This window comes from Lissotriton helveticus, chromosome 11 (genome assembly GCF_964261635.1).
Source record: "Lissotriton helveticus chromosome 11, aLisHel1.1, whole genome shotgun sequence".
NCBI lineage: Eukaryota > Metazoa > Chordata > Amphibia > Caudata > Salamandridae > Lissotriton > Lissotriton helveticus.
Window position 1 is genome coordinate 311,948,861 of NC_136072.1, and position 26,350 is coordinate 311,975,210.

The window sequence follows — 26,350 nt, forward strand, 5'->3', positions numbered from 1 at the left end:
ACTTGCAAAAAGCCCCTTCGATAAATATAAATGGGAAGTCACTGACACCTCCAAGACTCCTATTACAAGCTTATTCCCTAAAATCTAGTCTTGGCCTTACAAGGTGCTTGACTTGCAAAAAGCCCCTTCGATAAATATAAATGGGAAGTCACTGACACCTCCAAGACTCCTATTGCAAGCTTATTCCCTAAAATCTAGTCTTGGCCTTACAAGGTGCTTGACTTGCAAAAAGCCCCTTCGATAAATATAAATGGGAAGTCACTGACACCTCCAAGACTCCTATTGCAAGCTTATTCCCTAAAATCTAGTCTTGGCCTTACAAGGCAGATTCTCTGAGGATGATCGTTGCAGCCTCCCATTGCAGTGACCTTGCTCTGGATCCAAGTAAAAACATATGACCAAGCAAGCACTGACTACCTTTCCTAACAAACCAGGCACCTTGTCAGAACACTGGCAAGCAAACCTGTGCTTTATGAAACCTAGCGGTTCCTCTTGGCGGCTATTGATAGGTAAGCTTTAGTGCAAATTTTGCCACAATCCCTCCATCCCAGAAGGGGTAGCTAGTCAACTCAAACCCAGGGCACTGCATATCGCACTGGGCCTACCAGGGTACCTGAACACAGGTGAAGCCCCCAAGAAGCACAGTGAAATCAAACCCAGGGCACTGCATAGTGCGCCGCCCTATCGGGGTACCTGAACACAGGCGAAGCCCACAAGTAGTACCAACCAGACATTGTGGGGTAGGACAGGACGGTCCAGGACCTCCAGCAGGTCAGTCCCTCTCCCGCCAATTCTTGGGAATCCCTGTGAATCCGCTGCCAAGGACTCCATCAGAAGTCCAAAAATGGGAGTGTGGGCTTGAACCTTTCACAAATATTGGCTTCCATGTATTGTGGTAATTGTACGGTTGCTGAGAGTGGCCAAGCCCCCAACGTCACCTGGTTATTAATAAAAATGCCTGACGTAGGAGACAAAAGTGTTGTGCTCCCTTACCTACATATAAATGATTACTATCCCACAACATTCCAGCTTGTTATCCGCAATCTTATGCAGGAATCCGAAACGCATTTCATTATACTGGAATGCTGCATCCCTGACTATATAAATATTAATTTATTTACTGAGCTAACTATACTTGTGTCTCCACCATTCACTGCTTCTGACCTCACATATTACATCAGTCATGGCATGCTAAGCGGCATCAGGCTACATTAGTCCCATTCTGAACACTATGAGACTTACTATGCAGCGTGAGGGCGTTCCAACTGGCTGACACCCCAAGGATAGTTACTTTGCTGCAAGGAAACTATCCATTTTGCACCTCAAGCCATCTGGGGTGGGACCCCACTTCGAGAATATCCTGCATGATGCAAGATTATGCACTGCAGTATGTAAAATTGACAAGCTTATCTCCCATTTCAGTAGCTTGCCTGATCCTACGTAGGAAGTCTGAGAATGTAAGCAACTATCTTCCAACAGATCACCTTCTCCAAAAATCCTCCCAGTAGGTACCAACAGTCCCCAGTCCGCCTCTGTACCACATGTGTATTGACGGGTCTGCATCATTACCCTCTGAGATTGCCCACGGATCATGCTTCAATGCCAACGTTACCTAAAGGCAAGCACTATTTCAGCCCAATGATAAACGATTGGGGCTCGGAAAGCCAGGTCAAGGGATGTTGCATCCTATTCATCCCCTGCCCACTGTTACCCTAGCACAAAATTAACCCTAGTGTCATTCTTATGTCTGCAAACGTTAATTAGGTTAAAAGGATTCCCAAATAAGTATATGCTTAGGGCTCGCTCAATAACTTCAAGCTCCATAGCTGTTGGGTCCGCCACTGTCATTAAGACTGACTTCCCTGAAGCAGCGTGCATACCTGCGAGCACTACCTGCATACCAGACCTGGTAACTGTGGCCTCCTGCACTGTGATCTCCTTCCACCATACCACCGACCACTTGGATGACTCTGTCATCTCCGGGCATGGCGGCCGGCATTTCCGGCATCTCTGGGCATGGCCGCCGGCACTTCTGCTCATTGTCTTAGCCCCCACTGTTCTCACCTGCTGGATAAGCAGATCCTGTTGGGTGAGTCTTGGGAACCTGGTCTGCCTGTCTCCCCACCACATCACTCATTCCATGCGGCTCCATGTACCATGCTGAAAACAAGAAACAATAGCCACCGGGGTTATGTACGACACACCAATAAAGTTTATTAGAGCTTCATTTATTGCCTATTTGCTTTCTAAATATACCTGGAGACAACCCCAGTGGCGCGACTAAATGGGCCGACAGTAACTCGCTCTGTTGCGTGGCAACCAATCCTAAATTACATGCTAACATACACTCTCGTCCCACTGATGCCAAACTCGAAGAGACAAATCACATACCCACATTAATGCACCATTTTGTTTAGGCAGCCCCGCTCCCCTTTGCTGTTAGGTAAGCGCGTTGATCCCTTATCCTGCATTTTTAAAGAGACATTAAACAAAGAATTTGGGCATTTAACCATGCTGCCTTATAGGCCATTTTTAAACGCCCCCTCCCCCCCCCCCCCCCATTCCGGCCCCCCCCCATCCTGCCCCCCCCCCCCTCACCCCTCCTCCCCCCCTCCTGTGCAGCCCTGATTGGGAAACCCCCAGAGAATCACTCGCGCGTGTCCCCTGTGTATTAGTGTACCCCTGAACCATTATGAATGCAGCTTTGTGCTTAAAGTCCTTAACTGCACCGGGATCCGGCATAATCTTTGTGGCGAGGTCAAGCGGTTGACCAGCAACTGGTCTGACTCCATTCGCACAAGCGAAAGCTTAAAAAAAAAAATGCACTTTATAGAGCGTGAACATATTGGAGTGGCTCACATGAGCCCAGATATATTAACAGGAGGACACATTCTGTTTGCTGACTGTGGCTTTTTAGTTGGCATCTTTGAGTAGGCATGTTTATTAGTAGAAGATTTACTATATAGGAGTCTGGTAACAAGAAATAACTGATTAATGAAACAGCAAAGGGCTAAGGATGTAATGTTTTGATTAAGACTCGAACTAGGAGAGCCAGACACAATTTTATACTTAACGCATCTGAAGAGGCTTTGTGATTTTATGACGGATTCGGCGACAGTGATACATCGCTTGTGTCTGCATCCTTAGACAGTATTACTGTCTGAGGAGACCTCCTTTCCATTGCCAAGGGGTTGGTCTGGCACCATGACGACAGTGATCAACACCTCGAGACTCGACCAATGCGGCTCCCGCCACAGGTCTAGAGCTCCCAGAGCTGTGACCGCGGGACAAAGAGGGAGCGCTCTAGGACCACCTCCCTCTTAAGGCCCCGCTTCTTGCTTCTGTACCCTTGGATGACGTCACACAGTCTGCGAATTAATAAGCAGGCCTCCTGGTAGGCTCCTGCCCAGGCGTCCCTCTGCTATAGGCAGGGTACCTGCTCATATGGCCTGGTACTTACCTAGGTCCCCTACTCTACGATTGAACTCACCTAGCTATGGGAATGGAATGGCACCTCTCCCCCTAGCTACACCATTGATACCACACCAATTTTGGATTGGAGGGTGTAACCCCCCGACGGTATTAATAAAAAAAAAAATCATTAAAAACATTATGTACAAACGTACGCAGAAAGTACAGATACATTGATAGACAAATGTTGTTACATGGCTAACCTTAACAAAGTCTAATACACAAGACACACCTACCATAAATCTAACAATGCATATATTTACTTTCTGCGTGTCCCAGCTAGAGCCTAGGGCAAGGTCAATGACCGGCAGCCCCCTGATCCCAGTGTACTACAAATACTACTCCCGGAGTAAGGTTGCGCAGGGCAGGGGGTACATCTTATCGGACAAATACTTTCCCCCGGGCCCCCCTACGCACTGTGCCTTAAACTCCATCACGGGGGCTGCAGACTTCTGCATACTGGTGCCTTGATGCGCATGCGGGGGTGACCCCAGGCCCACTGGGAAGGATGACTCCCCCGCACCCAGACAGCCTACATACCAGCAGTCACTGCCCCTGGAGTTTCATGGTGCTGACCGCTAAGGACAGAAGACTATGCTTACCAATCATGACCTTACCGCCACAGGCCAGCATAGTTGCCCGACTATCTGGCCTTCCCCTCAGCCCACTAGGTAGGTTATGTCCTGGGCCTCATACTCTCCACCCAAGCTAGGATTGGCTCTATGAAGGCCGGATTTCCTCTGTATGAGAGGTGCAAGCCGTCCTGAAGAAAAAACTGATCCCCCCTGATGTACCTGTGTCCTATTGCACTCAATCTAGGGCTCCTGAATAGTTTGTCAAATTTGTTGTTGATCTGCTTTACCGCGCGATTCAACGCTCTTACTGACTCACCCCGCCTCCTCTGGAACCTAGGGATCATGTGAGACCATGCGATTATAGACTGGGGACACCTCTTCGCCAACCACCCCACCTCTGAGCAGGTCCTCCACTAGCACCCCCCGGACCAGTCGGGCTGGGGGGTGCAGGATCCAGATCACAGGTGGACCCTTCCTTTCTTTCAAAGCGCGGTTCGCCAGCTCCCTGAATTGTCCTACGCACAAGCCGTCCTGCCCAAAAAATGATATCCTAGACCCCAACTGAAAAGGACGGATCCCTAAGGCCAATAATAGACTTCTGACCCCTCAATCTGTATCTACATTCAGATCATTTTCATATGATCGCCCTCCAACAAGTGCTTCCTCTGCTCCAACAAGGGAATTTCCTTGCCACACTAGATCTCAAAGATGCATACTTCCATATTCCCATACATCCTGCTCACAGGAAGTATCTAAGGTTTGGAGTGGACGGACATCACTATCAGTTCAAAGTCCTTCCATTCGGAGTCACCACCGCTCCCAGAGTATTTACCAAATGCCTAGCGGTGGTAGCAGCACAGTTAAGGAAACAACAAATCAATGTCTTCCCATATCTGGACGACTGGCTGATAAAAGCCAAGTCACTGAACCAGTGTGTTCAACACACTCAAGAAACCATCCAAACACTGCACAACTTGGGGTTCACAATCGACTATACCAAGTCGCACCGCCAACCATCTCCTGTACATCAATACCTAGGTGCCACAATAAATACTTCCATGGCTCTAGCGTATCCCAGTCCAGCCAGGATAGCCAGAATACAAGTTTTCATCTGCAAATTTCAAATACAACACTCTCTTCCAGCCAAAGTGTTCATGCAACTCATAGGCATGTTGGCATCTTGCATATTCATTGTACCTTATGCAAGACTTTGGATGCGTCCCTTACAGGAGTGTCTGGCACATCAGTGGAACCAAGCTCAAGGACAACTTTCAGATCTGGTGTTGGTAGACAGCTGCACACATCGCTCACTGCAGTGGTGGAACACAAAAAACGTATTCAAAGGGCGGCCATTCCTCAAGCCTGTTCCACAGATGGTACTAACGACAGATGCATCACTCACAGGATGGGGAGCACATATCCTCAATCACACAACTCAAGGGAAATGGACCACTCAACAAAAAGTGCTCCATATCAATCATCTGGAACTGCTAGCAATATTCCTAGCTCTAAAATCATTCCAATTTCATGTGCAAAACAAAGCTGTCCTGATCCAGACAGACATGACAACCATGTATTACATACAAAAACAAGGAGGCACACATTCTCCGCAGCTGTCACAGCTTGCGCAGAATATTTGGAGGTGGGCCATTCCGCAAAACAAATACCTGCTTGCAGAACACCTTCCAGGAGTTCACAATCAGATTGCTGATCTGTTAAGTCCACAAACACAACAGATTCACGAATGGGAGCTACATCCACAAGTTCTTCTACCATTTTTTTCCAAATGTGGGGACTACCAGACATAGACCGGTCTGCCACACACGAAAACGTAAAATGACCAACCTTTGCCGCCAGGTTTCCACACCCGCTGTCCAAGGGCAATGCGATATGGATGAACTGGTCAGGCAGATTTGCGTACGCAAGCTCCAACAACAGTCTCTAAAAATTATCCTAGTGGCTCCCACATGGGCACGGCAACCATGGTTCACAACACTGTTGGAACTCTCAGAAGTCCCACACCAAAGACTACACCTCTCCCCATCACTACTGGCCACCTGTCAGCCCCTAGTAAATGGTACCCTAGGTACCCAGTGCATGGTGACGAGAGAAGACCCCTAAGGGCTGCAGCACTTATTGTGCCATTCTTAGGGGCCCTGTGCCCTGACACTCACACCCTGCATTTGCAGGCTGAGTGTCTAAGTACAGAACTAAACAGAGAGTCGACATGGCACATATCTGTGTGTGCCATGCCCACAAGCTCACTGCCCTGGCATCCATCAGTCACCCCTCTAGCTGGGTGCCCTATGCCAGTGGTTTGGGCACAGCTGCAGGAGCGCTGTGCCCTTACAGTACCCAGGGTCATTCCTGGGCACTGTAAGTACAGTGCTGCCAGTATATGGTGCTGGGAGCTCGTCATTAGGAACTCCACAGCACCATGATGGCTTCTCTGAAGACTGAGAAGTTTGATATCAAACTTCTCAGCACATTAAACCCGCACTGATGCCAGTGTGGAATTTAATGTAAACTGCACTACAGAGGGCATCTTAGAGATGCCCTGTGAAACCTAACCAACTCTGTGTCCTGACTGTGTGGCTACCGAGGCTGCCACCACCAGACATGTTTCTGAACCCCTAGGGTCGAGAGCCTGCCGCTCTCAGGGGCCTGAAACAATGCACATCCTGGGACGAGGTGCCAAGCCTCCTCCCCCAGGATGGGCAGGGGAAGCTTCAAAGGCATACCGCCTCTATGAGCTTCTCCAGGCCACTTGCTGTACTCAGCAACTGGCCCCCACCGGTTCTGACCCCCACTCTGGCGAGAAGAATGGTGGGAAACCCTAAGTGAGGAAAGGGGGTGTGCCAGCCTATGCCAACCCCACCCCTCAGGAGGGGGAGGCGAGTTGAAGCACGACTCTGGCTCTGGCCATCTTGGAGATGGGGAGCCCTGCCCAACCATAGCTAGGCTCCTGCCCCCCTCCCACAGGAGAGGAGAAGGCTAGGGGGTGTACCCACCCCAGGACAGGGACCCATTGGTCCTTGCCCTACTTGTAACGCCACTAAATTTAGTATTTAGGGGCACCCTGAACCTTCCTTCCTCAGACCCTGATTGCAACAAGAAGAAGAACAAGAAACAAGAAGACCTGCCGTGCAGCTGCTAACAAAAGGATGACGCCCACTGACTTGGCCCCAGAACCCTACAGTCCCGTTGGTCCTTGAACATGCTCCTGCGACCGACCGACCGAGACCAGGGGCCACAGACTCTGCCCCTCGTCTGGCGTACTCTTCGGCTCAACTCTCATCTCTCTCTGCCTCAATCCCTCCTTCCCCATCTGTAGCCCTACACTTATCCTCGCATGGCATTTATGCCCCCCCCCTTTCCGGGGCCGTTTTGTCTTCTTCTTCCCCAATCTCCTCTCCGTCCTCCCCTCCTTGTGTTTCGCCCGGTTCCCTTGACGCCTCTGCTATTCTCCTGAATACACGTTCTGCCGTAAAAAATCAAACTGCTCTCTTCAACCTACTGGACACTGACCCCCCAGACTTTCTTTTCCTCACCGAGACCTGGTTTTCCTCCCATTCACTTCCTGACCTTCTTGCTTTTCTTCCTGCCACTCACTACGCCCTCCGTGCCGACCGCCCAGATGGAAGAACTGGGGGTGGCGTGGCGATGATAGTCCGCCGATCCCTGCAATTCCAGCTCCTTTCGCATCCTGGCATCACCAATGTAGACTTTCTGGTGGCCCGCTCTCTCAACCTCCCGGTTCCCCTCACGGTGATTCTTCTGTACCGCCCCCCTCAGTACATGTCTTCTTTTGTGCCCTCTTTGCAGGATCTCTTGGCCACCCTGGCCGTAGATAATTCGTCGCTAATTCTGCTGGGGGACTTTAATTTCTGGCCGGGCGATCCGCAGGAGGACCCCCTCTCGAAAGACTTCTCCGCTACTCTCCGTTGTCTCAATTTCTCATCCCACGTTTTGACCCCTACCCACACCCACGGTCATATTCTTGACCAGATTTGGTCTCTCCGTTGCAACCCCCTAGTGTCTTCCATCTCCCCCTGTGGCTGGTCCGATCATTTTCTGATCTCCTTCTCTATCCCCTTAGGTCGGCCCGAGAAAGCTTCCTTGCCCAAGAACATCTGGGCTCGGTGCTGGAATAAGGTTGATCTCGATGATCTTTCCTCCTTGCCCAAGAACATCTGGGCTCGGTGCTGGAATAAGGTTGATCTCGATGATCTTTCCTCCTCTCTTTCTCTATCGACCCCCGCTCTGACCGACCTCTCTGTGGAAAGTCAGGCGGATGCCATTCACACTTGGCTTTCCTCGGCTTGTGATCAGGCCGCTCCTCTTAAAAAGATTAGATCGGCCCGTCTTCACGACGCCCACAGGTGGTTCTCCAATGACCTTAGATCCCTGAAGCTCGAGCTTAGACGGTCGGAACGTCGCTGGCGTCGCACCTATTGCCCCACTCTCCGCCTGAAATATAGGGCTCTTCTTAATAATTACAAATCGGCCATTTTAGCGGCCAAATCCAAATACTTCTCGGACCGCGTTGCCCTTTCGGCTAACAAAACTCGTGAGATCTTTTCTCTGGTCCGCAGCCTTGCCACTTCTGACCGTGCTGGTCTCTCCCCTGCTCCCTCGCAATCTCTCTGCCACTCGCTGAACACCTATTTCATTAACAAAATAATCACCATTAAGGCCAACATTCCGATTGTGCCTCTTTTGGATCTACCGGACCATCCCCCTCTCTCTTCCCCCGTTTTTGATCATTTTACACCCATCTCCCCTGAGCTTTTTCTCGACCTCCTTGTCAAGGTCAAGTCTGGCTCCCCGGTGGACTGCGCACCTGCTCGTATCCTCAGAACTTTGTTCACTAGCTGTCCTATCCCCCCTCTAACCTTTCTTAACTCCTGTCTGGCTCTGGGTTCTGTCCCCTCTTTCTTTAAGTCTGCCATTGTGCTTCCTATCCTGAAGAAAGCTGGCCTGGATCCCTCCCTTCCATCGAATTTTAGGCCGATCTCCCTCCTCCCCTATCTAGGGAAGATTCTTGAGAGCCACGTAACATCTTGTCTCTCTTCTTACATCGAGGAGAACAACATCTTGGCCTCCCACCAGGCTGGCTTTCGACCGGGCCACTCCACTGAGGGCGTGGTCCTAGCGGTCCTTGACGAACTGAAGGGCAAGGCCGATGGCAACCTTCCTCAGGCCTTAGTCCTTTTGGATCTGTCCGCTGCGTTTGACACGGTCGATCATGTTATTCTTCTTGACCGTGTCAGCGCAGCGGGCATCCAGGGCGTTGCCCTCTCTTGGATCGCGTCCTTTCTGCAGGGACGATCACAGGCAGTCCACCTCTCCACCTTCTCTGCTCCTCCCCTCCCGGTCACGTGTGGGGTACCCCAAGGCTCTTCTCTTTCCCCCCTTCTTTTCAACCTCTATATCCGCCCCCTCATTTCCTCGCTTCTTGAGCTGGGGGTCTCAGTGTATAACTACGCTGACGACCTCCAGCTCGTCTTCGATCTTTCTTCCCCAACTCACTCTCTTCCCAAGCTCAGGTCGACTCTTGTCTTTATTTCCCAGTGGATGAGCTTCAATCATTTGAAGCTCAACCCTGACAAGACAGAGCTTGTCCTCACTGGTGGCCCCTCCAGTCCCTGGTCCTCAGTCCATTGGCCCCTTTCCTTCGGCCCTCCACCTTCCCCGGTCCCCTCTGTTCGAACCTTGGGCATCAAGGTCAGCAATGATCTCTCGATGCACGCGCACATTAGCTCTGTCGTATCCTCTTGCTTTCTCTCCCTCCGCCTCATCCGTAAGATTTCCCGTTTTTTTTCTGTTGATGCCCTTAAAGTTATCATTACTGCCCTCATTACATCTCGCCTGGATTATGGTAATGGCCTGTATGTAGGCATCCCTGCCTACGAGACCCGTCGTCTCCAGGCCATCCAGAACCAGGCGGCCCGTCTTGTCCTTCGTCTTCCGAAGTTCTCCCACATCACTCCCGCCCTTAAAACCCTTCACTGGCTCCCCGTCCAGTTCAGGTCCCAGTTCAAACTTGCCTGCCTGGCCTTTCGGGCGCAGGCCCGGTCCGCTCCTCTTTTCATCAACTCTCTGATCTCATCTCATGCCCCTCCCCGCTCCCTCCGTTCTTCCTCCCTTTCTCTCCTTCACGTTCCCCGCTTCCGTAAGTCCCGCACAGGGGGCACCCGCTTCTCTGTGCGCGCTCCCCAGATCTGGAACTCTCTTCCCCTCTCTATCCGTTCCATTCCCATCTTTTCTCACTTTCGGAAAGCCCTCAAAACTTTCTTCTTCCTTCAGGCTTTCCCGAACTAATTCTCTCCCGCACCTGTTAGGCAGATACTGATGTGTTCCTCAGCGCCAGGAAGCCGCTTGGCCACAGAGCGCTCTATAAGTTTCTTTTTCATTTCATTTCATTTCCTGCGAAACTCCCGCGTCTCCTGCGGGCAGCAACCTCAAACCCCGGAGGACCTGCCTGCCTTGAACCTTCCAAAAGACTGGGATTCCCAGAGCAGTAGTTCTGCTCAAACAGCCATACCCCTGGTGCCAGCCAGAAACCGCGAATCCAGCCCACTCTGCACCCGCCAAGCCCGGCCTGTGCCTGAGTGATCCAAGACCACGGGGACGTCCACCCGGTGACTGGGACCTGAAGTCCAGTGCCCAAAGACCCTCCTCGACGACCCAGACGACGCCCGCAGCCTTAGAACTAGGGCCCCCTCCAAACGCGACCAGCTGAGGGTAAGATTTCCCAACACCAAAAGACACCCCTGCACCCGGTGCCCCTCAGGCCCCTGTGCCTTCCTTTGGGGTACCTACCTCTTCTCCAAGATCCCAACTTACCTCTCGAAGTGGTGGTCGCACCTGAAGAATCTCTGTCCCCGAGCCTGCAGCCTTTGTTCACTTTTTAACTTTCCCCTTGGATAAGATTGAGGGCCCGACGGCTCAAAAGCACTCTGCACCCAGCCGCCCGAGTGCCGCTGGAAGTGCAACTACTACCCTACTCTACTTCCCCACTTGCCCTGAGTATTTATTTATAAAGTTAGTGATCAGGAGTTCAGCTCCCACAGCCACATGGCCTGCTTGCTTGCAGCCACCAACCACAGGCCCCCTACCCTCCATTGTATTGCATTGGGCCTACTCTCTCTGCACCCGGCTGCCCCTGTGCCGCTGAGGGTGTAACAACTGTACCTTTCCGACCCTGGGAGACCCCCGAGTCTATGCCCAGAACCTTAACTCTACCAGTCGAGTACTTACCTAAAAGCTGATAACTCACTTTCCTTCCATAGGTTAACATTGACTCGTTTTCATTTGAAATTTCTTCTAAGTGTGGAGTTTTGAAACTTTAAAATATTCATCTAAAATCAGCCGAATAACGAATTCCGAAATACTCACCTGTGATCAGGAGAGAAGCCAGTGCTGTACCTTTTACCCCAGTACTGAACCTCAAAAGTAACCCTAACTGTACTTACCAGTAACTTGAATTTTCTTCCATAGGAAACCATTGACTGTTTTTCTCTGAAATTCCTTCTGTCGATTTTTGCAAACTAGAAATATTCCTTAAAAATCGTACCAACTACTAAAACGTAATTACTTACCTGTCTTAGGTAGAGGTCCTAGTGCTGAACTTAGGAGTCCAGTACTGGATTACAAAAGTAACGAGAATGTACTTTACCTGTGACTTGAATTTCCTCCCATAGGATAACATTGGTGGGTTTTCACTGAAAAGTTTCAAAGTGTCAACTTTGAAAATACATTTATATTCCTTAAAAATCACAACTGTAACCAAAACGCTTTTACTCAACTGTTTACAGCTTATGTCCCTGGACTGAATCCATGATCCAGTCCTGTGGTTAGAAAAGTAATCCATAAAGTAATCAACTGCATTTATGTAGAAAAACCCATTGAGCTCAATGTTAAATTGTTTGAAATTGTGTTACCTATTGCAACCACTGTAGCTATTGTTCTTACAAAGTCTATTGCCTTTTTGCAAAGTAATTATGTAAAGTCACTCATATTGAGAAAAGTATATTTTGATACCTGTTGGTTCTAAAATAAAATAACTATATCTTTTGATATAAAACAATTGGCCTAGAGTTCAGTTCTTGAGTGTGTGAAACCTTTTGCTGACTGAGTGTGTACAACAAATGCTTTACACTGTCCTCTGATACTGCCTTACTGCTCGACCAAGCTACCACTTTAGAGAGTTAGGTCATATCTGACTTTAACCTCTGTCATACCTCTGGAGACTGGGAACTCTATACATACTGTACCTTACTTTGGTCCAGTATATATAGAGCCACTTTCTTACAGGAAGTGACTATTCCCACCCCTCCCGTTCCTCTCGCTTCTTCCCCTCATTTGACTGGGCTATTACCCCCTCTGTTTTGCTGAAGGTCACTATTGTGATCTATGCCCTGGCTAACCATCATCCATTAGCTGCACCCTCCTCCACCTGCCTTCCAGGGATTACTCCATTTACTACTTAACCCCTTCGACGCTCATGACGAGCTGGGCTCGTCATGAGGTAGCCTCCTCGCACGCTCATGACGAGCCCAGCTCGTCACGTAACATGCGATACCGCAAATCTCAGCGTGCGAGCGGAATTCCGCCCGCACGCATGCGGTTAAGAAGCAACAGCCGTTTCCAGTTATAATGGGTATGTGCTATTCTTCAGTGAGACTATCTCTAGCTTTCAAGGCTTTGACTGGATTTAACCATGAACTCCTAACCCACTATTGTTAGTTGATGGGATGACCCCTAAAAGGGGCAAGAGTGAAGGTAGTGACTTAGGGACAGATTTAGGAAACGTAATTCCGGTCGGTAACGGCCGAAATTACCGAATTTCGGCCGTTACCGACCGGAATTAGGCTTTTCATATGTAGGTGGCTTCCTTTCAGATTCGGTAATTTACCGAATCGGTATTTAAGAATTAGGTAAATTACTGATTCTTAAAAATACCAAATCGGTAAATTACCGAATCTGAAATGTAGGGAACGCTCAAATGAGTGCTTTTCCCATCTTAGGATTCGTTGTTTACCACCATGGTAAATAATGAAAACCTTAAAAAAAAGCATTTTTTTTGCTTTTCCAACAGTGCCATGTTGCAGACATACTGTTAGGTTTTACCCACCTCTAATGCCAGGAACACTGCAGGAGCGAAGTATGGCCCACACCTCTACCACTGCCCCGCTGCAGCCCACAGGAATGAACACTATGAGCAAACAGGGAAGCCCAGGGTTGGGGTGGGAGAAACAAAACCAGGATAGACGGGGAAGACAACACCGTGTAATTCGTGGCACCACCAAGGAGTCTAGACAGCAGTCTAGTAGCAGCACCTATAGGAAAGGACACAGGGTTACAAAAGGGGCACAGTACAACTTAAGACAGAACCCCTCCCATCATACTGAAACCACGCTGCATCATACACAAGACAAAAGAACTCCCCTAGGGATACAAAGTCCCCTTACCGTGAATTGTGGCGAGTGGTTCCCCAAGGAGTGCTGGCTGACGTGAACACGTAATGCTGTCTCCAATGCAGAAACAAAAATAGGCTAGAAAAGCTCTTCCACCCGTTTCTTATTTATCAATACTGGGGGGGAAAGTCATAGACACAAAAAAAACCCCACTGAGTTCGATTAGTTGCCAATAAAACTGAATGTCCAATAAGTGTTCACAGAACGATGTCCTTAATGTGCGGCGCCGCAGCCGTGTACGCCGGTAAATCACAGGCTTCGTGAAACGGCCTGAAACCGCCTCTAACGATATGGAGCGGTTACAGAAGACGCGGAAGTTCGCACTGCCGATGTACACGCATCCGCGTGTAGGTAGTTAGTTTTCACAGAAAGCAAAGCCGCGGAACACGTCTCCCAACGTAGCAAACGCTCAATGAAGGTGGCGGCAGAGCAAAGCAGAGGTCACTGAGCCCAGTGACCCCTAAACTAATATGCACTCGAACACCAGAAAACCCCAGGGAACAGGAACCGAAACACAAGGGGATTCACAAATCAATGCTCACGAGCCCGTGAACAAAGGAATAAAGCCTCAGGAGACTGCCCAGTCCTGGGAGCCGGAAACAAGACCAGGAGCCCAAAAACCCAACACGGAAAAGGAACCAAGCAGGGAGTCATGGGAAAACACCACTTTTACCCATATTCAGTAAGTCATGTGATAATGCAGCATGGTAATAGAGAGGGGACTGACCCAATTCCTAACACATACATGCCCTTAGGGCATGTATGTCTGCAACATGTGCACCCATACACATTTGAGGGGTGCAACAGGGTGTCAGTGACACCCTGCCACCCTTAAATGTTTCCCCCATTTACCGAATCGGTATTTACCGATTCGGTAATTGACATTCATTCCTATGGTCCACCAGGCCCATAGGAATGAATGGCAATTACCGAATCGGTAAATACCGATTCGGTAATTACCGAAACTTACCGATTCGGTAATTATTTAAGAAAAATTACCTACATCCCATTTGCCTGTTCTTAAATACCGAATCGGTATGATTAGTTATTTAAGAATCGGTAATCTGGGATTACCTACATCGGGCCCATAGTCTCTTATTTGCAGGAACACATACCACTGTAGTGTGGTTTAAATCCCATTTGCAATTTTGTTTAAATGGGTGTTGATATTTGCGCTGTATAATGTTTTAAAGTATAAAACAAACAAATTGACGCACAGACAGGTTTTTTTATAGAGAGGGTAAAAAAATCTCTACAATGTAATGTTCTGCGATTGCCCATGTAAACAGAATTATTTTATGTTTATAGATTTAAAAAAGGTACCCTTATTGATAGAGAACTGGTCTTGTAAGATCTTTCAAAATCCATCATTCAGTCATCTAATATACAGTCAACCACTTTCAAATCATAGTTATTATTGCTGCCAAGTGTTACATTTCTCAGACACTTCGAATGGATCCTGCACCAGAAAATGTGTAATCCTGCCCTGAGTTTGCTACCCATCTAATTTGTGGATGTTTGAAATTTGCTTACAGTCCAGACCACCTGTGACCACCTCCACATCACTGTGTCCCGGTGTTGTAGCTACTGTGTCAGCCACCAGAGCCCAATCTCCAGTCATAACTACTGTAGCAGCACATGCAACAGAACAATCTCTCAGGTAAGGTGTATGAACAGACCTAACAAGTATCTTGTATAAGGTAGTGCAACACATTGTATAGCTTGGGTTAACCAGTTGCTAGAGCATTGCTAGTTCTGCCATGTGTTCTGATGCAAGTTCTGCTTTCTGATATGAAACCTATCATTTTGTCTCATAGTGTTTCAGTTCTTGACATATTATTAATTCTATCATGATAATCGTATCAATCAACACTGTCTGACAGTGTAGAGGATGGACTGTGTGCACCCAGTCAGTCTGATTCAATATTGACTTCTAAAACAAGCCCTTAGTTGCCTAAGATGTACTTGATAGTGGACTGGACCAGGTGTCATAAGTGTGTTTAATGTTGCCCAGTTTAAATCCAAATGCTAGTGTTCACCATTGTTCCCTGCTGTAGTCATCTGCAGGTAGTTTTCAGATGTGAACATTACATTCTTCTTTCAAGTCTTTGGCCACTGAAAAAGGTTATTAAATGGGTGTCTAATGCATGTTAGCAAACTCCAAACAATGGAAAATGTGTAATCTTTATTTTTTCGATAGGCAAACCCTGTCACTCCAACAGCACCCATCTGGGGGTCTTGGCAGCCAACGCCCTACACAGCAACGGGATAGCTCCACACGGATATCACTCCCACCACTTCCAGCACTCGGAACACAGAAACCGCAGCTTCATGCCATGACCCAGGTAGCTAGTGGTAGTGGTAGAATGTTAATGTGTAATCTTGTGTTTCTCCTACTTTCTGATGAAGTGTATTGTTGCTGTTCTTCTTACACAATACTCAAGATGGTCCTTTTTGATAATTGATTCTTTTGACATCATCTGGACCCATCCTTACATTTGTCACCACTGGCTTTTGATGCTACGTTGACTGTAGAGTACTGGGTCCCTGCTGTCCAGGTTCCCAGTACTAGTGTTCTTTCCCTAAAACTGTACTACCATTAGCAGCTTCAGATCTTCCCTCCAAGTCCCTAGTAAATAGTTCGCTGGTACCTAGGGCATGGGGACTGAAGAGGGTCCACCCTAGGGACCATGCACCAGAGCCGTGCTGACTGCCACTGCAGCCTGCATGCCTTGGTGCAGACAAAAACTACAAAAGTCAGTGTGGCACACTTCCTCTGTGCCATGTCCAAGCAGCACTTGCAAAGGTATAGGTAAGTCACCCTTATAGTAGGCCTTATAAGCCCTCTAACAGGGTGCACTCAATCTCAGGTGTGGGCATATCTACATGAGCAGATATGCCCCTACAATGTCTAATTTTTTAAAAATATCTTTTTATTAACATGTATCGACATGAACGTACAGTACAGTGGATGTGACATTTGAAAATACAGTGGAGACAAATACAAGCATAGATACAATAGGATATTACATTGGGTGTCATGGAGAAGGGGCATCATCACAGTCAATATTACGAGGCGGTACACATATTACCACGATACGTATTCCGGGAGTCCCAGATCCTAGACCATTTACGGGGGCAGCCTCGGGCAATATAGACAGTCTTTTCCCCATGCATACACCAGTCGAGATCTGTCTTCCAGTCTGCTATTTTGGGTGCGTGCGTAGCTCCCCAGAGCTGTGCGATGTTTCTCTTGGCTACCATGAGTCAGAGTGTGACCCATTGAGTAGTGTGAGTGTTGAGGTCAGTGGTTTCCCAGATATTTAAGAGGCATCTGCGTGCCTCTGGGCAGAGAACTGCCAAAACTTCACTGATCACATCGTGCACCTTCTGCCAGTAACATTGAATAGGTTCACAGTGCCAGATTATATGGATGAAAGTGCCCAGTTGATTACATCCCCCTCTGCAATTCCCTTCAGTGGGCCCCCCCATGTGTAGTAGTTGAGGTCCGGTGACATAGATTATGTGGAGGACCTTTAATCGTATTAATCAGAGACGTGCTGGGATTACAATGTCTACATTTATTCTTAGTTATTGTAAGTTCCAGCGAAGCTATGCAGAGTTCCCTGGGCAGGAAACTCAGCAACTCGAGTTCCCCAGCACCATGATGGCTTCACTGTAAAAAAAATTATATATATATATATATATATATATATATATATATATATATATATATATATATATATATATATATATATATATATATATATATATCACTGAAAAAACCATAGGTTATAGACCATATATAGTTAGGAATTAGCATTTACAAAACCTTGAAAATTCACTGAAAAAACCATAGGTTATAGACCATATATAGTTAGGAATTAGCATTTAAAAAACCTTATTTTACTCACACAAAACCATTGAAATTCCATATATAGTTAGTTGCACTAACTATATATTGCGCACCCGCAATCCACTGCTGATCATGTCACATATTACATCATTCATGACATGGTCAGTGACATCACTGATGACATCACTGATGACATCTCAAATGACATCACTGATGACATCACTGATGACATCATCCAGTGACTGTGTGTTTCTGTAAAGTTTAAATATGTTTTAGATATTGAAGAATGAGTAGATGTATAACTGTCTGGACGAAGGATTTAGTAGGTGCATGACTGAATGTATGAGTGAGTGATTAAATGTGTCTCACTGAGTGCATGGGTTAGTGACTAAACTGTCTTAATTTGTGCATCATTATGTCTGTTGTTCTGTAAACTACTGCATGTGTTGATCAGTAGCTATATGATTAACTATATGGGTTATTGATTGATTGTCCAAGTATTTGTATGGGAGACTGAGTGTGTGTGTGGCTGGCTGGGAGGTGTGTGACTCTGTGCAGATCAATGTGTACTTGTATCAATGATTGTATAAGAAAGTAAGTATGTGTTACTATATGTTTGAAAATGTAAGGTGCTCTATGTTTAACTGTATAGACAAGAAAATGGAAGTGTGATTGATTCTTTACAGGACTGACTAGGTGTGTGAGTAACTCCATGGATGAGTGGCAGAGTGTGAGTGTCTGTATAGGTGTATGAGTGCATATGATAGTGTTGTAAAGATGAGTGATTGTATGTATGAATGATTGTATGGGTGAATGAGTGAATGTGTGTGTAGACGTAGGAATCAGTGAGTACGTATGTAGTAACTAGTATTGGTGTGTCAATGGTTTCAAAAATTATACTCTGTATTTAACACTGGGTGAAACAGAGGTTATATTAAAATGTGAGGAGATGCATTGTATTGTCACATGAATGATATCATCAGTGATGTGGTCATTGATGTCAAATGAGATGTCATCAGTGATGTCATCAGTGATGTCATTTGAGATGTCATCAGTGATGTCATCAGTGATGTCACTGACCATGTCATGAATGATGTAATATGTGACATGATCAGCAGTGGATTGCGGGTGCGCAATATATAGTTAGTGCAACTAACTATATATGGAATTTCAATGGTTTTGTGTGAGTAAAATAAGGTTTTTTAAATGCTAATTCCTAACTATATATGGTCTATAACCTATGGTTTTTTCAGTGAATTTTCAAGGTTTTGTAAATGCTAATTCCTAACTATATATGGTCTATAACCTATGGTTTTTTCAGTGAATTTCAATGGTTTTTTAATAGCAAATATCATAAGCTGTCGAATGTCAAGTACGTGGTAAGTGAAAACATTTTCGTGTTTATGCACACTGATCTGCTTTGAATGGTGCCCCCCCCCTCATTTCTATTAGGAGTACTCTCTCTTTGCAGATAGTGAAAGGTAGTTAACGCAGGCCTTTGCCCCCGTTGTAATCCGTCGTGCCTGCTTCTCTCTCCATTTGATTGATTGTTATCCAAGTATTTACTGTTTTAGAATTAGTTCTCTTTGGTTCATTCTCTATTTACAAACAAACACAGAGTCGCAATACTCTGTTTAGTCTTTGCAGATAACGAAAAATCGTGTAAAAAAAAAAGAAAAGGAATCGAGCAAAATCAGTAGGCCACTAATGGGATCTCTTTTTGACCTCGCTAAAATAGAAACATTAGGAACAACCCCTCATGACAAATACAAAACTAGTGAGATGAACTGAACTCCACACAATGATGGCTGCAAAACAGCTCGGCTCCGCCACCCACCCCGCCCAAAATAACGATAAAGAGCGGCTGCCATGATTGGTTGCGGAATGGCCACAACGGAGCTACGAAATGGTGCTGTTCTCATGCTAACCCCAGCTTCGGTCTGAAACATCCAGAAACACTGTAGACTACCAATTCGATCAGTTCCGGTAGCGCCCCAATGTAGCCCGGTAGAGAAGAACTAGCCCTCCCCTCTTTGACTGATGGTTCTTGTTGCCTGTCCCTTCTGTTGTCATTTAACAGAACTATTTAGCCTGCTGAAAGGGGTTGTGTTTCGACCGCTGGTTGGTGGAGACATTTTGACTATATTCTGGACCTGCGTTGTCGCGTAATGCGTCATATGACGCGCCGCGTTAGCGCATCCGGAAGTCATCTGGGGCGCGCAGCGCGTAACGTAAGCATAACAAGTCATGTGACTTGTTAATAAAACTTTTCATTGGTTCATTTTACTTTTCTTATTCTAATGATGAAAGCCTTGGTCATATCACCTAAAAATTACGCTTTTAATTACTTCCGAACATTATTTTCTCTTAAATATATGTTATAATGTTCCAGGCTAATGTACTTTCCTGGAAATTTTACAACTGTCCTGCAAGTAAAATATATTCTTTTTTCGAGAAAAAGAGCGTTTCTTCGTCCCATGACGGAGCCGTTGAGCAAAAGAGGGTCGACCTGCTGTCTTAGTCGCCGATACGCCTGAATATGAGATTCTTATCGATCACTTTATGTTGCAGGAATAGAAAACACAACAGCCCTTGACCATTTATCTTTACTGCGTTCCTTCGTATTATACCTTTTACCCTTCATGTAATTGGTCTGCTTTATTTCACTTGCCTTTTAATGATTCTAAAACAGTGACTATTATTAAAAACTTTACCAATGTATACACTACTACCATGTTTTCTTTTAAAAACCTTTATTGTGAAAATTTCATTATACAAATACGAGCCTATAACCACGTGGGCCTGCCACGGAGCAAACTGTAATCGTATATGATGAATAGACATTTACACTGTAGAGGAACGTAACGGGCGGGCCATTAGGTTGCAAAAACTAAGGTGTCTAACAGTTACGGAATCGGTGGACGTACATTTTATAATTAAAATACGACAGGGCCAGTTACAATAAAATTATCTAGATATACATTTGCGGGCAAGTACCATGGGTGACGTTAATTCGAATTTTCAACAGTACAGTAATCAATAACACATCAGAACTTAATATCAATAGGGATGTCGAAATATTCAATCAATTCTCGTCCCCGCCCGCCATGTGCTTCAAAACTGCATACGTATCTCGTGATTTCAAGGTTCTGCAACCAGTACACAACAAGGAGTTACGAGTCCCATTTATTCCGGCGCCATTTTGGGCGAGGACGGGCAGGTCCAGGATATAGTCAAAATGTCTCTACCAACCATCGACTATGATGATGTTCATATGCTGTATTTATTAGAGTAACACTCATCTGCCCACATGAAATTAATTTACCACAATCTAAACATGTCATTTTAATCTTTCCAAAGTTCTTCTAAATATTTGGGACCATTTCCCTTGCCTCTGAAGCTCTCAGTGCCACTTCTTTAATGAATGTACTAGCAGGTCAGGGGTTCTCCTCCAAATCTCTCTTTTATGCAGCACTATAATTAATTGGTGCCACCTCTCCATATGACGATGCATGGTATAGTTACCACAACTATATTTTTTTTCGGTTCCTCTGGAGAGTTCATCGTGGCAGATGAAGCGTGTAACATACCGGGCATTTACCTTTTTTTGCATGTACAGGAAAGGAAAAAAAAATCGAGCGTCCGAGTTCTAAGGTGTCCCAGGGCCATTTTAGTGGACCAGGCCCAAATCCAAAGAACAGCCATCTCACAGGCTAATGGGGCGACCCACGCCGAGTTTCAGCATTGTAGGATGACCACACAAGTACAGCAACTTGCTAGACATCACCTCGGTGCCATCCGGATCTCGGCGCCCCACTGCAGATGAAGTGCCTCTCAACTATGAAACCACCACGGTGACATCCGGATCTTGGCGCGTTGTGCTGCCTTCGGCCTATTCGCACATCGGTCCGCTACTGACGCCATCTCACAGGCTAATGGGGTGACCCACGCCGAGTTTCAGCATTGTAGGATGACCACACCAACTTGCTAGACATCACCTCGGTGCCATCCGAATCTTGGCATCTCAACGCCTAGTGGTATCTTCCATACAGAAAATATTGTTACGCTGCCTTTGGCCCCATTCGCACATCAGTCCGCAACTTAGACATCACCTCGATGCCATCCGGATCTTGGCATCTCAGCGCCTTGTGGTGTCAGTCAGAAAATATTGTTGCGCTGCCTTTGGCCCCATTCGCACATCAGTCCGCTACTGACACCATCTCACAGGCCAATAGGGCGCCCCACGCCGACTTTTACCATTGTACGATGGCCACACCAGTGGCACAACTTGCTAGACATCACCTCGGTGCCATCCGAATCTTGGCATCTCAACGCCTAGTGGTATCTTCCATACAGAAAATCTTGTTACGCTACCTTTGGCCCCATTCGCACATCGGTCCGCAACTTAGACATCACCTCGGTGCCATCCGGATCTTGGCATCTCAGCGCCTTGTGGTGTATTCTCTTCAGAAAATATTGTTGAGCTGCCTTTGGCCCCATTCGCACATCGGTCCGCAACTTACACATCACCTCGGTGCCATCCGGATCTTGGCATCTCAGCGCCTTGTGGTGTCTTCTACTCCGAAAATATAGTAGAAAATATTGTTGCGCTGCCTTTGGCCCCATTCACACATCAGTCCGCTACTGACACCATCTCACAGGCCAACAGGGCGCCCCACGCCGACTTTTACCATTGTACGATGGCCACACCAGTGCCACAACTTGCTAGACACCACCTCGGTGCCATCCGGATCTTGGCATCTCAGCGCCTTGTGGTGTCTTCAAATCAGAAAATATTGTTGCGCTGCCTTTGGCCCCATTCGCACATCGGTCCGCTACTGACGCCATCTCGCAGGCCAACGGGGCGCCCCACGCCGACTTTCAGCATTGTAGGATGGCCACACCAGTGCGGCAACTTACTAGACACCACCTCGGTGCCATCCGGATCTTGGCGCGTTGTGCTGCCTTCGGCCTATTCGCACATCGGTCCGCTACTGACGCAAACTCACAGGCCAACGGGGCGCCCCACGCCGACTTTCAGCATTGTAGGATGGCCACACCAGTGCGGCAACTTACTAGACACCACCTCGGTGCCATCCGGATCTTGGCGCGTTGTGCTGCCTTCGGCCTATTCGCACATCGGTCCGCTACTGACGCAAACTCACAGGCCAACGGGGCGCCCCACGCCGACTTTCAGCATTGTTGGATGGCCACACCAGTGCGGCAACTTACTAGACACCACCTCGGTGCCATCCGGATCTTGGCGCGTTGTGCTGCCTTCGGCCTATTCGCACATCGGTCCGCTACTGACGCAAACTCACAGGCCAACGGGGCGCCCCACGCCGACTTTCAGCATTGTTGGATAGCCACACCAGTGCGGCAACTTACTAGACACCACCTCGGTGCCATCCGGATCTTGGCGCGTTGTGCTGCCTTCGGCCTATTCGCACATCGGTCCGCTACTGACGCAAACTCACAGGCCAACGGGGCGCCCCACGCCGACTTTCAGCATTGTAGGATGGCCACACCAGTGCTGCAACTTGCTGGACACCACCTCGGTGCCATCCGGATCTTGGCGCGTTGTGTTGCCTTCGGCCTATTCGCACATCGGTCCGCTACTGACGCCGCCTCACGTGCCAACGTATTTTCTCCGCATTTTACACCCAATGCCGCATAACAGGTCATGTGACTTGTTTATAAAACTTTTCATTGGTTCATTTTACTTTTGGTTTCCTAATGATGGAAGGCATGATCATGTGACCTAAAAACAACACTTTTCATAGGATGAAAACTTTTTTTTTTTCCCAAACGATGAAAGCCCCACCTTGTTTCTGGATGTTTCAGACCGAAGCTGGCGTCAGCATGAAAGCACCACCATCTCGTAGCTCAGTGGTGGTCATTCCGCGAGCAATCATGGCAGCCGCTCCCCACCAGAAGCCTGCAGGAGTCGGAGCCCCCAAAACTTTTGATGAATTCTCAAGGCGGAGGGGACGCTTTCGAGAATGGGGTCCAAGACCTAGCAGACAAGCGTCCGATTTCCAAGGTGTCCCAGGGCCATTTCAGTGCACCAGGCCCAAAAAGGAAACAGCCTGCCGCCATTTTGAGAGTCCTGTGACAGCCGCCTATCGCTGCACCGCAAGAGTGGGCACAACTCAGCTGAATTGCGGCTTTTGACACAGTGGACCAAAAACGGACGGAATGGCAACTGAAACGGTAAAGGGGCGCCCCACTACAACAGATGAGACTCCACCTGGAGAGGCCCGTTCACGCCGCCTCCCCCGGGGCGCTCCACGCCGTTATTCGGAGCAGCATTGTAGGATACCAAAACCAGTGCGGCAACTTACTGGACATCACCTTGGTGCCATCGTTCTGCTGCCTTGGAACTATTCGCGCAACAGTTTGCTACTGATGACCCACCCCCCGCGACGCCCCATGCCGTTATTTGCTGGGTGGCAACTTACTAGACATCACTTTCGTGTCATCTAGATTTCGGCGCGTTCTGCTGCCTTGGAACTATTCGCACAACAGTTTGCTACTGATGACCCACCCCCCGCGACGCCCCACGCCGGAAATCTGGACGTTGTGCTGCGTTGGGACTATTCGCACAGCCGACCGCTACTTCGTTGTTTTTCCCTAAAAATGTTTATATGTTATTACTATTTTTGTTTTCTTGTATATATTTATAAATTATTAAAGTTTTATAATCTTACTACTTTGTCGGAGTGCTATATATTTTTAATGTGACACATAATTGTAAAAACTTTGATGTACAAACAGTCATCCCTGGAATCTTCCGCTTCAGGCTCGGTCCCCTCCCCAATCACAATACAGGATGGTTTTCAGATAATAGCAACGCTTCTGCTGTGACGGATCTCATCGAGTGTGGGCCTTGATCTACTATAACTCCTTTGAAGAGGGGTGATTCTTTACAGCTGTGGCCATAAACTACATCTGCAGGGCTAGCTGATACCCTAGGACCAGCCTGGACAATCGGACACAGAGGAAAAGGAGTGTCAGAGGGTGCGGTAGTGAATAGGGCGAAAGGGAGGTGTCGGGCGGGCACAGGGTGTGATTCTCAGGGAACAGCAGCGCAGATGGGGGAGGTTTATTACCCATGCATAAGACAGAGAGCGGGGGTGACCACTGCCTGGGGGAGATGCTTGCGAGGGTGGGGAGCCATGCTAAGGATCGACAGCGTGCACAGAGTGGGTCTGGTCAAGGCATCTAAAATGGCTGCCGTGCACGACAAAAGTGTGGCATTTGAAAAAAGACAAGATGGCGCAGACAATGTTTTTCAACACTTCCTGATTTCCTTCGAATCGAACGTTAACAGACGTTGGGGCATATTACCAAAGTTAAGCGATATTTATCCCTAACGATGCTTAGCAACCATTTTTTTACCGTCAGAAATTATCGCAGATAAACCTTGCTATTATCAAGGTTTATCGGAAATACGATAAAAAACGACCGCAATGCATTAATATCGCTGAAAACTCAGCGATATTCATGCATTACCGAGCTAATGCTCTTAGCCATGTTATCCACCTCCCATTGGATAACATGGCTAAGAACTGCTCAGGGCAGGTGGTAGCTTTTGGAGATATTCGCCCTTATCTCGAATATTTCCAAAAGTTGATAATAGGAGATAGCGATGTTAGCGACTGTTTCCAGTCGCTAACATCTTGGCATGCCCACTTTGCATGTCATTAGTGATAAATATCACTCACATGCAAAGTGGGGCCCAAGATGGTCGCTATCTTCTACTAGCCGTCGCTAACTGGTGCTAGCAACAGCTAGGTAATACACATATAATTTTATCTCCGCGAAGCGGAGCGCTGTTACAGATATATATCTTGTTTCTGAACGTTAATTTCTCAAAATGCACTGAAGCACATATATTGAGACCTAGCAAAGGCACATCGGGCTACCAGTCCCTACAATTTTGCCAAGTTTCGTGCAAATCCATTCAGCTGTTCGATCCTACCGAGAGACAAGATGGCGGCCGCTACGGACTGTTTGGAATGTTTACAGACACCGGAGAGCCAATCAGCTTCGCTTCGCAAAGCTCCGTAACGCGAAAAGTACGCGAAGCGGTGCGCTGTTACAGATATATACCTTTTTTTGAACGTTAATTTCTCAAAATCCACTGGAGCACATATATTGAGATCTAGCAAAGGCACATCGGGCTACCAGTCCCTACAATTTTTATTTTTTTTTGCCCCGCGGGGCCCTTTTAAAACCTCCACATCAAACCTAGGGGGTGAGCGACAATGTACTATGCCCCCTTATGGTCATTTGCCCCTTCGCTTTGGCCTCCTCTTGTCTCTCGATCCTACCGAGAGACAAGATGGCGGCCGCTACGGACTGTTTGGAATGTTGACAGACGCCGGAGAACCAATCAGCTTCGCTTCACAAAGCTCCGTTGCGCGAAAAGTACGCGTAGCGGAGCGCTGCCCAGTCCGCTGTTACAGATATATATCTTTTTTTGAACATTAATTTCTCAAAATCCACTGAAGCACATATATTGAGACCTACAAAAGGCACATCGGGCTACCAGTCCCTACAATTTTGCCAAGTTTCGTGCAAATCCATTCAGCCGTTCGGGCTAAAAGTGAGGCCAACCGCCCTATGGAAATTAACATGGGAAAAACGCGTTTTGGGACCCCCCTTTTTTCTCGGCCCCCCCTTGACGAACCCCCCCAAAATTTTCAGGGGCTGCTCAGAAACAAAATGTGCCATTTTCCTGAAAATTTCAGCCAATTCCGTCCACAAACGCCAAAGTTATTAGACATAGAATTTTCAAAAAACCCATAGAGAAAAAATCCTAACTATATATACCTACTGGCGACCGCCAGTAGGTAATATATATATATATATATATATATATTGTGTTGGTGGGCTTAACGAAATAAAAAAATAATTGCACCATTCATCTGGGTTTCCCTCGTCTGATTGTCCATCCCTGG

At 47.4% G+C, this 26,350-nt stretch overlaps 1 protein-coding gene across 1 annotated transcript in view; it reads left to right on the plus strand.

Annotated features, from left to right (window-relative positions):
• The window catches only part of SAP130 (Sin3A associated protein 130), a 696,083-nt gene that overhangs the window by 126,284 nt on the left and 543,449 nt on the right, over positions 1-26,350 (plus strand). Inside the window, exons 7-8 of the mRNA XM_078665599.1 lie at positions 15,064-15,188; positions 15,729-15,873. Coding sequence (XP_078521725.1) covers positions 15,064-15,188; positions 15,729-15,873 — 270 coding nt within the window. The remainder of the gene's footprint in view (positions 1-15,063; positions 15,189-15,728; positions 15,874-26,350) is intronic.